The sequence below is a fragment of the Lissotriton helveticus genome, chromosome 9 (assembly GCF_964261635.1).
Source record: "Lissotriton helveticus chromosome 9, aLisHel1.1, whole genome shotgun sequence".
Lineage (NCBI taxonomy): Eukaryota > Metazoa > Chordata > Amphibia > Caudata > Salamandridae > Lissotriton > Lissotriton helveticus.
In genome coordinates, this window is record NC_136070.1 from 957,168,296 (window position 1) to 957,180,381 (window position 12,086).

At 43.7% G+C, this 12,086-nt stretch overlaps 1 protein-coding gene across 1 annotated transcript in view; it reads left to right on the forward strand.

The window, feature by feature from the left end:
* Nucleotides 1-6,430, forward strand: part of TRAIP (TRAF interacting protein) — a 185,639-nt gene extending 179,209 nt beyond the window's left edge. The window contains exon 15 of the mRNA XM_078661235.1: nt 4,576-6,430. Within this exon, the coding sequence (XP_078517361.1) occupies nt 4,576-4,719 (144 nt within the window). The 3' untranslated portion in view covers nt 4,720-6,430. The remainder of the gene's footprint in view (nt 1-4,575) is intronic.
* Nucleotides 6,431-12,086: the final 5,656 nt, after the last annotated feature.

The window sequence follows — 12,086 nt, forward strand, 5'->3', positions numbered from 1 at the left end:
CATTTCTTCCCGCAGATTAATTTGCCTCCTATCCTAGTGTTTTTCTTCCGTTGGTAACTGTTATATTGAATCTGCCCTGCTCCCCCTTTCCTGCCTCTCTGAAGCAGCGAAGTAATTGGAAATCAGAAACTGATTTTGCCTTCATGGAACCACGAAGTATTTTGTTTGGGGACATCAGCAGAAAATATAGCTCCAGTCTTACGACTGGAGAGTTTCAACGATGAGGTATCTGCGGCAATGCAGTTCTCATAGAAAAAGTGGCACTGAAGAAAATATCATTACCTGGGTTGAAAGAAGCTGAATGTAATCTTAGTACAGTTGTATAAATTGCCACCATCTTTTATCTATGCAATTATCTTCATTTGTAAAAGTTATTGTCCGTATTTCTTAATATGATGCAGTATTTGGTCCTTTGCACAGAGCCTTCATTTGGCAAGTTGTTAAATCTGCATTCCAACGTATGTACGTTTAATAAGTGTGATATGTATGCCAATTTCGCAAACAAAAGTTTCATATTAAAATACACACATAATATACTCTTTCCACCCATAAATAAAAATATAGCTTAAAACAAAAATGTGAACCATAAAAGATGTCGCTTATCATGTCAATACATTCTAACTGCTAGCACAAATATGGCAATAAAGTACAAAGACAATTTATCTTTATGACACAAAGTTGCTCAATTTTATTTTAAAATCTCTACTGCACCTTAAATGCCCATTGTATTTCTAGGTACCTATTCCTAGCCCTCCTTATGTTTTTTAAAAGAGAGCTAATCAAAAGTGCCAAGTGCTGGGGCATTTATTCACCTTCAAGACAGTAACCAAACGGTAAAATAAGATGCTAAAATGCAAAAGTGGTCTGTGACCTACACTGTATCAATCCTATTTTTAAAAGTCACAGATCCAAAGTACCAAGTGTTCCCAACATCAAGTCACCAACCACACCTTACAGTACAGAATTAAGGTGCATAAAATAATCTTTAACCTGACAATCACAATTTTTAAGTACTTTTGGTGACAAACTATATTGAAAATAAATGTACTATCTTCTAATCGCCAATTTATGCTTATTTCTAATACAAGTCCTTAAATCCTGAACATATTTTCCTAGCTTGTAGCAAAACATAATATTTTCACATTTCATAATTGAATTAAACAATGTAGTAAAATACCTAATACCTGTATCCCTAAAACCTGGGAGTAGCAGCCTCCTTCATCTGTAAATACTGAGCAAACCGATTACTTAATTGACCATAGGCCACTTTTACAAAATGGGTAATTTCTAAACTTTCTTGCAGTACAAGGAAAGGGATTTTTGGGAGGGTGGTAGTCTATAAACTATTGCATCCATCCCAGCCTCAACTGCAAGATCCACTGTTGAGCCCCCCATGCCTTTATATCCTTTAAATATTGCTGCATTTTTACAGAGGTCTCGTACAAATGTGTAAGTTGAGGTGTGTCCCACACTCCCTATATTCACACAGTGTAGCAGAAATCTTAATGAGGGGTTTAATTGTAACCTTACTGACTGCATTTTGCAGCATAACATTATTCAAAGACCCTTTTGGATTCAAGTTTCCTCCAGGCTGCATTCACAGGAGTGAAGTCTCAGTTTGAAAGTAGGGTTTCAATAAATACCTAACCATGCCCTCGGCAACTAATACCATTCTTCCCCAGTAGTTTAAAAATATTTGAAAGTATTTATATTTAATACTTCTAAGTCCCAACTCCTGTCTAATCGCTGCATTAACTGAAATCTTAGTTAAGCCTAACCACGACTTACAGATATTCGTTTCAATTACTTCAATTGTTGTATTTCTTCCTCTTTCAAGAATTCGGACCCATATAAAAACACACTTATTGTTTTCCAGTTATAGGCCTCCCTCAACATCTCCACACAATTATTACCCAGCTCTAGTCATCAACAAACGCAAAAAGTTCCCTTGAGTTCCTATGCCTTAGATTTTATGGAGTTTTAATGTTAGTTAAAGATCTCCAGACAAGTTCAATGAAAGTCACACTGTGATTTAAATGACATAATTTTTCATGCACTCAGCGCTCCCCGTCTCAAATGGAACCACCAAAAAGAGCACTTACATTCTAAAGCTATATATACTACGTAGCCAAGGTGTATGTATTGTTTCAAAATTTTTATTTGTATAAAAGTAATTCAGAATTGCATAAAATAAATTTGTCATTAAAAACAAATATATATGTCTCTTTTAGTGGATGTTCATATGTATATTTAAAACCTTCCATGCGTCGGACGGCCGGCGGCCGTCCGACGTCACGGTGGGCGTGTGCGGAGGATGGCCGGGTGCCGTCCAAACCACGCCCACATCGTAAATCACCCGCACCGCGGCGGAATTTTCGCCGCGGTCAAGGGGTTAAACACTGTTGTTCGATTTTGTACATACCTATTGTCAAAACACTCACAACAAATATAAATTTGTACAATACATTTAAAAGTACAATCAAGTAAATCCAAGTCAACGCGTTTGGGTGGATCCTGCTGTGCGCACCACCTTCCTCAGGACAATTAAAAACAATTCTGTCAAAGCAATTTTAAGAAAAACAATATCACTCTTCATCCTCGGCATACGTTTACAAAACCTTAAAACCATTTAAAACCTCAGTGCAGGAAGATTAATTATCACTTTAAGGAGACTTATAGTGCAAATGGCTTCATTGTCTCAAAAACATTACTCATAGATGCGAATGTAGGTTTTTATGTAACAAGTTCATGTATTACATTCTAGGATTGTTATTCTTGCATCAGTCTATTATAGTTGTACTAGACATTTTCCCTTTGCTAATTTTGTGTTCCAGATGCAGGACATCCATGTTTACACTCAAAAGCGTAGTTGCCCATTACGGCAACTGTTGGGATACCCTCATTCATGCTGTGATTGACATTCATACATACACAGTATATAGCCCCACTTCATTTGCATACCTTAAGTATATTCACCATTAAGCCCCGTTGTTTATTGAGAGGCTGATTCCGGACGTTTAATTTTCATTATCCTATGTTGAAGGAATATTTATTTAACTCTTGTTCTTATCCTTCCCTTCCAGCTAACTATTCTTATGCATTGTACTTACTGGATAGATTATGGTGGATCTCAGTCAGTTAAAACATTTTCCTTATTCATTTTCAGTTTTATTCCACGTTGTGGGCACGCCAGCTCTAGTCATGCCAGTGCTGCAGACACCTGCTTGTTCTTAGGCATTTGCACTCTAAAATGTGAGTTGAATTTGAGGCTCTAACTAAAAATCATACCCAAGTATTTATAATCTGAAACAAACTGAATCGGTTGCCCATTCAACCATAACCTATGCCTAATTGTTTTATTTAAAATACACCATTTTGTTTTTGACACATTAATGACTAAAGACCTTTAACAATCTCTGCTTACCCACTTAGGTTGGATCCAGGATGATAGTATCTTCTGCGTAAAATACGTGCATTATTTCCACCTGTTCCAGTCTTGGTGGAAAATACTTCACTTTCTTTAATTTGCGGAGGATATCTGCTATGTATATGGAAAATCAAAGGGGATCAAGGATACAACTTTGCCTCAGGCCTTTGGAAGTTTCAATTTTCCTTGAAAGACCTCCATTGTTCCCCAACTCAATTTGTGTCCTCAACTCTTCATGTAATTGAATTATCAGTGCCACAAGGCCCTCTGGAATTCCCCAATTTTGCAGTTTATTCCTTGACCTATAGGTAGTGTCAAAAGCAGAAGGCAAATAAATATATATGTAACTCAAAGGAGCTGCTGCTTAATCAAATAATATTTTTCTACCAGCAACTTCAATAACGCATTCCACTAGTGTCTCTTACTCTACAATTAATCCCAGTTACTTTTCAAATCCATTCCCATGCAAAAGTACTGGTTAGTAAATCATTTTTGCAAAGAGTCATGGTTAGATTCGATTGCTCCTTCTGAAATCAATTTGGTGGTATTTGTTCCAAATTAGTTGAATATGCCAGTTCTCAGCCAAAGAGGTAATACCTTTGTCTCATGGAAGGCAACCCTTCCAAAATGAGCCTAAAACTTGTACGTGGCTGTTAAGGTTTGTTTCCCAGACAGCCTAGCTTGTTGCATGCCAAAGGCACTTTCTAAGTAACTAAAACGGACTCATTTTATAACTTTCAAAAGAAATTAATTGTAGCTGAAACTTACAAGGGCAGCACTATTGAATGGAATGCTGTACTTCAAAACCACTCTGGTACTATGCACATCCCCATACCATGTTCAACACGTTTAGGTTTAATGGTGACATCTCTTCCTCTTGCTGCTCTATTTACTTATATTATTTGTATTGTTTTGGCCACTTGCTTTCTTTACTTTTCTCTGGTTTTCGGTCTTTCTCAATTATTTAATTTGTATGTAACAGTATTGCCTCTCAATTTGTTTAATTTATTCTAAAGTTTAAGTTGATATGCTCGAAAATAAGACTTAATATGTGGGAACAGTAATCTTGAATGCAGATGTAATGTTCACGTGAATGCCTTACTTTTTGTTTTACCATGAACTATATTTACCTTGACTGTCTCACTCAGACAAACCTAACAGAAATCCGCCCCCTCCTTCAAACTCTGCATAAGAAAAAAAAGGTTTCACGATTGGTCACAAATCCATCATCTAAGGATTCAACTGCGTCAAGGAACTCCACACAACCCACTCTGGATCTTTTTCTGAAGTGAGCCTACGTGGCTTTTTCTGAAGTGAACCTATGTGATTTTCTTTACACTGAAAACACATTGCAAGTGGTGGCACCAGATTGGATGTCTTACAGCACTTCTGTGGAATTGGTTATCTAGCGTTGATGTAATTGTCAAAAGTGGATCTGATCTGTCCACTCTATCTGAAAATTCAAGATAACAATTTAACCAAAACAGATTTTGGGTAGACTGTTGGTGCTTGGACTGAAACTTCAGAATTAACGCTTCAGATACCTTTCTGGATGTTACCAAGTGCGTATGCCTCTCTGCACTGAATATAAGGGCAGGGGTCCCATGACTTAAACCCCGGTGCTCATTCCAATATCAATGGGAGCAAGTATTCCAAAGTCCTGATGAACTGGCAAAGAATTCAGATGCCTTTTGAACCCTGCTGCTAGCTGCATCTTATTTTCATGTATGTATCTGTTCTGCCCTGATATGTTGCTGCCAATATTCCATAAAAGTTGATGAACTCTTCTTCCTAATGTGTAAAGTCTTAACATCTGCCAAATTTTAGGGGTTTTCCAAAATCTGCCTTTGACTTGTTCCTCATTCAATTTTTCGTTTTGTGGATGGATTTCATACAAAGAAATTGCATTAAGACAAATGGAAGGTGAAGGATCGAGACCGTGGCGACTGGATGCCGTCCTAAAAAGCCTAGAGGTCTCCGAAAGTTCTAGGGGACTTTAGTGTGGGTTGTGTCCCCTGCAGTTGCCTCAGATATGGTTTCCTACCATTCGAACATCAAAGGACGCTCTTGAGATGAGTACAGCAGGTAATAGAAGAAACTCTAAAAGAGACTGGGTAACCGTGGACAAAGCACTATGGAGGCTGAAGAAAAGAAATGCATTTTCAATCCGTAAGGCTTGTTCCATTTTTAAAGTTTGAATTGGATAACACCTAAAATTCTTACACAACCTAGGCAACAGATTACAGTTTGGAGCCTAAGTGCAATCTTTTTCAAGTAAACCGTAATCCTTCTTTTACATGTATGTGTAATAAAATGAGCTAATATTCATGAACACCCCCTTTCTACAACACTCATGTGTATCAGTTTGCAGCAGTGATTGAGCTAAATAATTTTGCTACACCCTTTTTTATGAGCAGTTTTTGGGCGGTCTTTTCGTTTTCTTAATTTATTATTTTATTTAAAATATCATCTAAACATGCCCTAAGGTACCGTGTCTTTCATGCATCAGAATGAAAACAGAGTTAAGCACTATCTGCCTAATATTCCAAGAATATTATACTTTTCTATATATTCCCTCAGAATGACAAAGGTTTCTTCTTTCGTCCTTCTTTTTAGTCCTCTTTTGTTATTGTTTTCATGTAAAATAGTTTTGCATTTATTGTACGTTTTGTGTCAATTGCTATTAGTAAGAGGTGAATGGGGCAGCTTCATACTCTTCTGGATGGAGTAAAATATAGAATTTGTTAATGTGCTCCTAAAAGTAGACTTGCTGTGCGTTGTTTCGACCAAGTGTATTTTAATGAATTTCGACTACAATGCAGTACATTTCTTCAGTCTGGAACTGACATGCTAGTGAAGTGAGGACACATTGTAAAATATTTTTTTACCAATCTTAGCATTTTCTTGTATTATGTGAATGAAAGCCTTGTATTGTTTATTTGATTGACAGTGCGGAAATAGTTTTTTGTAAACTTTTTATATGTGATAAAAGTGAATTAACAAAAACTGTGAAAGTTGTTTGTTCTAAGAAATCCATACTTGGGTGTTACAGTAGCATGGCTTACCTTTGATGAATATTTTGAAGGCTGGAAAGAAGTATTTGTGAAAGCAGATATTCTGCTCTTACATTTTTATGTTGTCCAATTTAGTTCTGAATTCATTTTGAAGACCTGAACCCCCTGTTAAAATTAACTGGTCTGGGGCCTTGGAGCAAAGAAATGCCTAGACACTTATTTTACGCCCCTCATGCTCCACTCTCCATTGCAAAGTGAACACTAGCTCTATGGGGCTCTTTCTCTCCTGCCAACTTCCACTGTTCACCTTGTGGGAAATGCAATCTTAATATAGACAGAGAAGGATTTTAGGGCACTTTGTGAGCCACCTCTGTTCCTCTTGAAAAAATGTTCCACAATATTTTTCTCATTTGTAGACATCTATTGGTTGAGTGTTGAGAAGAATATGCCTTTTGAGTGACCCTGGAAATTGCCTGAAACAGGTCTCTTCACAAAAAAAAACTTATTTGCAACAGGCACACATGGTTACTTTCAATTAGAGCTTGGGTCTCTGGGATGATGGCTCCTGCTTCCTGTCAAAGGCATACGCATAGAGTGCCTGGTTGTATAGCAGGCTGGCATGGATGACATTCCCTTGGTTACAGGATGCTTAGAATCCATAAATAAACCAAAAGGGGGAGTGGGGTGCTTCTGAAAAGCAGTTTTTTCTGTATATCCAAGTGCATTTTCTTTGTTACAATACTTTGAGAAAATAAGTGTTCGAGGCATGTGGGCTGCTAAATTCATATCTTAGCATTAGATCGCCGCCTAGTGTTGGGTCCGGATGATCGCACATTGTTGTCCTGGAAGAGTCTTCGAAGTATCCTGAGATGGGTGGCTCCTCCCCTGGACTACAGTGCGCATGGGCATCGGCTCCATCCCCAGATTGTTTTTTTCCGCCATTGGGTTCGGATGTGGTCTCGACGTCTGTCGAAACCGAGAAAAACTTACTTTTAGCGGCCAAAAGGCCTCGATTTTTTGCGTCGGTATTGTCTGCGCACGGTCTCGAATCTTCCGTCTCTCTGAGCCGGACTAAGCGGAGTTTTCTTTCGCTCTCAGAACTTTGAGGCCTTCTCATCGCGACACGACTGCAAAACTTTTCGGACATGGAGCGGAGCCCGTTTAAGTACTGCCCGCTTTGTGGGTCCAAGTACCCACACATCGATCTACACCCCGTCTGTAACAAATGCCTTTCGCCTGACCACGACGACGGCAAGTGCAAGGCATGTGCACAGTTCCGCTCAAAGAAGACTCTCAAGCTTCGGCGCGCGGTGCGCTTGGAAGCGAGACAAGCGGCCCCGGATCCGGAGAACATCTTCGGAGACCAGGAAGAAGAGGACCAGGGTCATCATCTTCAAATCTCCCCACCCGAGACGGAGGTCGAGGCGGATCCGGGAGACGACGACGGAGTCGTGGGTCAAGGCCTTGAATATGTCGACGAGGTAGGAGACGACGATGAGATTTATGGGGCCGCGGCAGATAGCTCGGGGGACGAGCTCTGCCCCGAAGGTTACGAGGATACCGACCGGGTCACGGGATCGCCTGTTGGCCTTACCCAAGACCCGTTGCCGCAAGCCACGGCCCCGCCTTCTGGCCCGGCCACGGACTTACTTGCCGAGCAGACTGTTTCGAAACCGAAACCGAAACCATCGGGATCGACAACACCTAAGATGGCCGACCCGAAAACGAAACTGAAACTTAAGGACTCGAGTGTCCCTAAGATGGCTGCCGTACCGGCAAAGACGACTGTGCCCGCTACTCCATCGACTCCGTCGACCTCCGGTCCGCAGAAGTCAAAAAAGTCCGTCGATTCCGCCGCTGCAAAATCGAAATCGACGCCAGAGGAGGGGTCCTCTAAGAAAGATGGTCGGCACGGATCGACAGCTGCGCCGCCGTCCAAGCACGCCAAAGCCAGCTCCAAAGAGGCTACGCAAGCGCACGGATCGAAGACTGGCACGTCGACGCCCCGGTCCCAGGAATCGGGGTCGGTGACGACGGGATCCGCGCCCAAAGCGCACAAAGCCCACAAAGACGTCGGATCCGAGGGAAAGATCAGACCATCCTCGACGGCGCCAAAACAGCCTGTGAGTGAGACGTCCCCCATCGCCGAATCACTACAGCGAATCAGGGAGAAGGCCTCTGCTCCGTCGGCTCCGATACCATCACCGCAGCCGCAAATGGACAATCCAGCAAAACCTTCTGGGAAACTTCTCTTTATTTTGCCACCGAAGGAGGCGCCGAAAGCCTTTTCCACCAAATCGGCGCCGAAACAGGTGATTTCTTCACCGGCTGGCCCTCTTCCACGTCGGGTACTCGAATCTGAGGATGATTCAGAGCATTTCATCGACCCTGACACAGGAAAACTGACCCTCTATAAGAGGAAAATCACTTCGGAGTCGGTGGACTCATATGTCATCCCACTAAAGAAGAAGAGGGTGCCCCTTGATGCTTCAGGCCTCACGGAACTAATCCAGCCTCCTCCGAGACGGAGCCCTACTCCCTCACCAGAACACTCTGCGGGTGAGGGGTATGATGAGGACGAGCAATACAATTTCCCTATCAACGAACCTGATGCACAACAGGATTCATATGATGACACAGGTGACCAAGGCACCCAAAGTGTGGGGCAGGACCCCCAGCTCTTTAATGCACGTGCATCCCCAACTGAGGATTCAGCAGGTTTTCATGCACTGCTCGAAAGGGCAGCAGCCAATCATGATGTGGACATGCATGCTGACCCGGTTGAGGAAGACTTCCTTTTCGACACATTTTCAGTCTCTGAAAGGACAGTAAAGACTCTGCCTATGCTTAAAGGAGTCCTCAAGCATGCTGGGGACATATTTAAGGAGCCTACTAGAGCAAGAGTGGTCAATCCACGTATTGAAAAAAAGTACAGGCCTGCACCTGCGGACCCCGCATACATTCGGGGACAGTTGCCACTGGACTCTCTTGTGGTCGCCAATGCCAGGAAACGTGCCAACTCCCAAACCACGGGTGAAGCTCCTCCCCCGGATAAGGAGTCTAAAGTGCTAGAGGCAGGGGGCAAAAGAGTAGCTGCGCAGGCATCAAACTTTTGGCGCATTGCCAATACACAGGCGCTCTTAGCGCGTTACGATAGGGCGCACTACGACACCCTAGAACAGATCATACAACACCTGCCTCCACAGTTCCAAGAAGGCACTAAACTGCTTATTGAGGAAGGGAAGCTAATCTCAAACGCAGCCATCAAGTGTGCCCTTGACGCAGCAGGCACAGCGGCTAGAGCTATCAACACTAGCGTTATGCTGAGACGACAGGCGTGGCTACGCATCTCAGGGTTTAAACAGGATATTCAAACAACAATTCTTAATCAGCCAGTCAATCCTGATAGTCTGTTTGGTCCAGATGTTGACACCACCCTAGAGAAAATAAAAAAGGACACAGAGACTGCTAAGTCCATGGGGGCCCTACAGTCACAACAGTTTCGTGGCAGCAATTTTCGTCGCTCAGGTGCACGTGGGGTCACCACAGGACAAATGGGTCAACAATCTCAGTTCTCAAAAGGTGGAGCACAATCCTCGTTCACGAAACAGAACAAGGGAGGTTACAGAAACAACAGCAACAGAGGTCGCGGCAGAGGAAACAACAGCTCCCGCACCTCTACCCCAAGCAAACAGTGACTCTCTGTCACTGCCCCCCGACCACTTAACACCCGTCGGGGGGAGACTGCAGCAGTTCCTGCCCGTCTGGAGAAACATCACCACAGACAGGTGGGTGCGACAACTAATCCAGTATGGTTATTGCCTAGAGTTGAAATCCACTCCACCCGACATCCCGCCAAGGCAAAGACCTATGTCCGCAGAGCACTTGCTCTTATTGCAGCAGGAGGTAGTGGTGATGCTGCAAAAAGGCGCAATCGAGCTCGTGCCGGTGGGAGAGGAAGGCACAGGGGTGTATTCCCTGTACTTCCTTATTCCGAAGAAGGACGGATCTCTCAGACCCATTCTAGATCTACGTCCCCTCAACCTGTATATACTATCAGAACATTTCCACATGCTTACACTCCAACAGATTCTTCCCTTGCTAAACCAAGGGGACTTCTTAGCAACCTTAGATCTCAAGGATGCTTATTTCCACATTCCACTACACCCGTCCCACAGGAAATACCTCAGGTTTACTATTCAAGGCAAGCATTACCAGTTCAAGGTACTACCCTTCGGAGTCACCACAGCCCCAAGGGTGTTTACCAAGTGTCTGGCGACAGTAGCGGCGCACCTCAGGAGGCAGAACATCCATGTCTACCCCTACCTGGACGACTGGCTCGTGCAAGCCAAGTCGGAGCAACAGTGCGCCGCAGACATGTCGACTACAATTCACCTTCTTCACAATCTGGGTTTCTCACTGAACTACCCAAAGTCGCATCTACAACCAGCACATGTCCGGCAGTTCCTAGGTGCGACGATCAACACCCTGACGGCCATGGCTCAGCCAAACCAAGTCAGGATAGACAGCATGCAGTCTCTGATCCAAAAGTTCAGACCACAACACTCGCTTCCAGCGAGAGTGTTCATGCAGTTGATAGGCATGATGGCCTCCTGCATCTTCATAGTCCCGCACGCACGGTTACATATGCGCCCGCTCCAGGAGTGCCTAGCGAATCAGTGGACACAGGCTCAAGGGCAATTGACAGACCTAGTGTTGGTTACCAGTCGGGCATACGACTCTCTGCATTGGTGGACTCCACACAACCTTTGCAAGGGCCGACTGTTCCAAGAGCCTGTGCCGCAGATTACCCTGACAACGGACGCATCTCTCCAGGGATGGGGAGCTCATCTGCTCGATTACACAGTGCAGGGACTATGGACGACGCAGCAACAGAGGATGCACATCAACTATCTGGAACTGATGGCAATCTTCATGGCGATCAAGTCCTTCATCGTACATCTGTGCAACAAGGTAGTGTTAGTCCGGACGGACAACATGACCGCGATGTACTACATTCAAAAGCAGGGAGGCACCCACTCGCCACAGCTGTCTCATCTGGCTCAGAGCATGTGGAAGTGGGCCATTCAGAGGAACATTTTCCTCATGGCAGAACACCTCCCAGGGAAGGACAACCAGATGGCGGATCTGCTCAGCAGGTACAGCCATCAAATGCACGAGTGGGAGATACACCCATCTGTCCTCCACCCGTACTTCCAGCAGTGGGGTCATCCGGAGATAGACCTGTTTGCCACAAAAGAAAACGCAAAATGCCAACACTTTGCCGCCAGGTTCCCTCACCCACTGTGGAAAAGTAAATTTTGCCATGTTCTGTGTCCCTACGCGTCCTCCATCATATGTTATGTGTGCATGATTAATATGCATATGTATTCCCCATGTTCGATTAATGACGCAATTATAGTTGTGTCCACCTCTAGTATGCCTGTTTCCAGTTCTCGTGAAAACTATGAATACCAGGCCTATGTAAAGCTACGTTGCCACGTTTCTCAGTGTGCACGTTATTCCATTGTAAAGTCCCCGTTTCTAGGCCTCAAAAGGGCCCGGACGCCAGATTCAGCTCCTGTCTCCTGAGCCCTCGCTGAGGAGCGACACGGCCCCCACCTGTGTTCCTGACCCTTCACTTA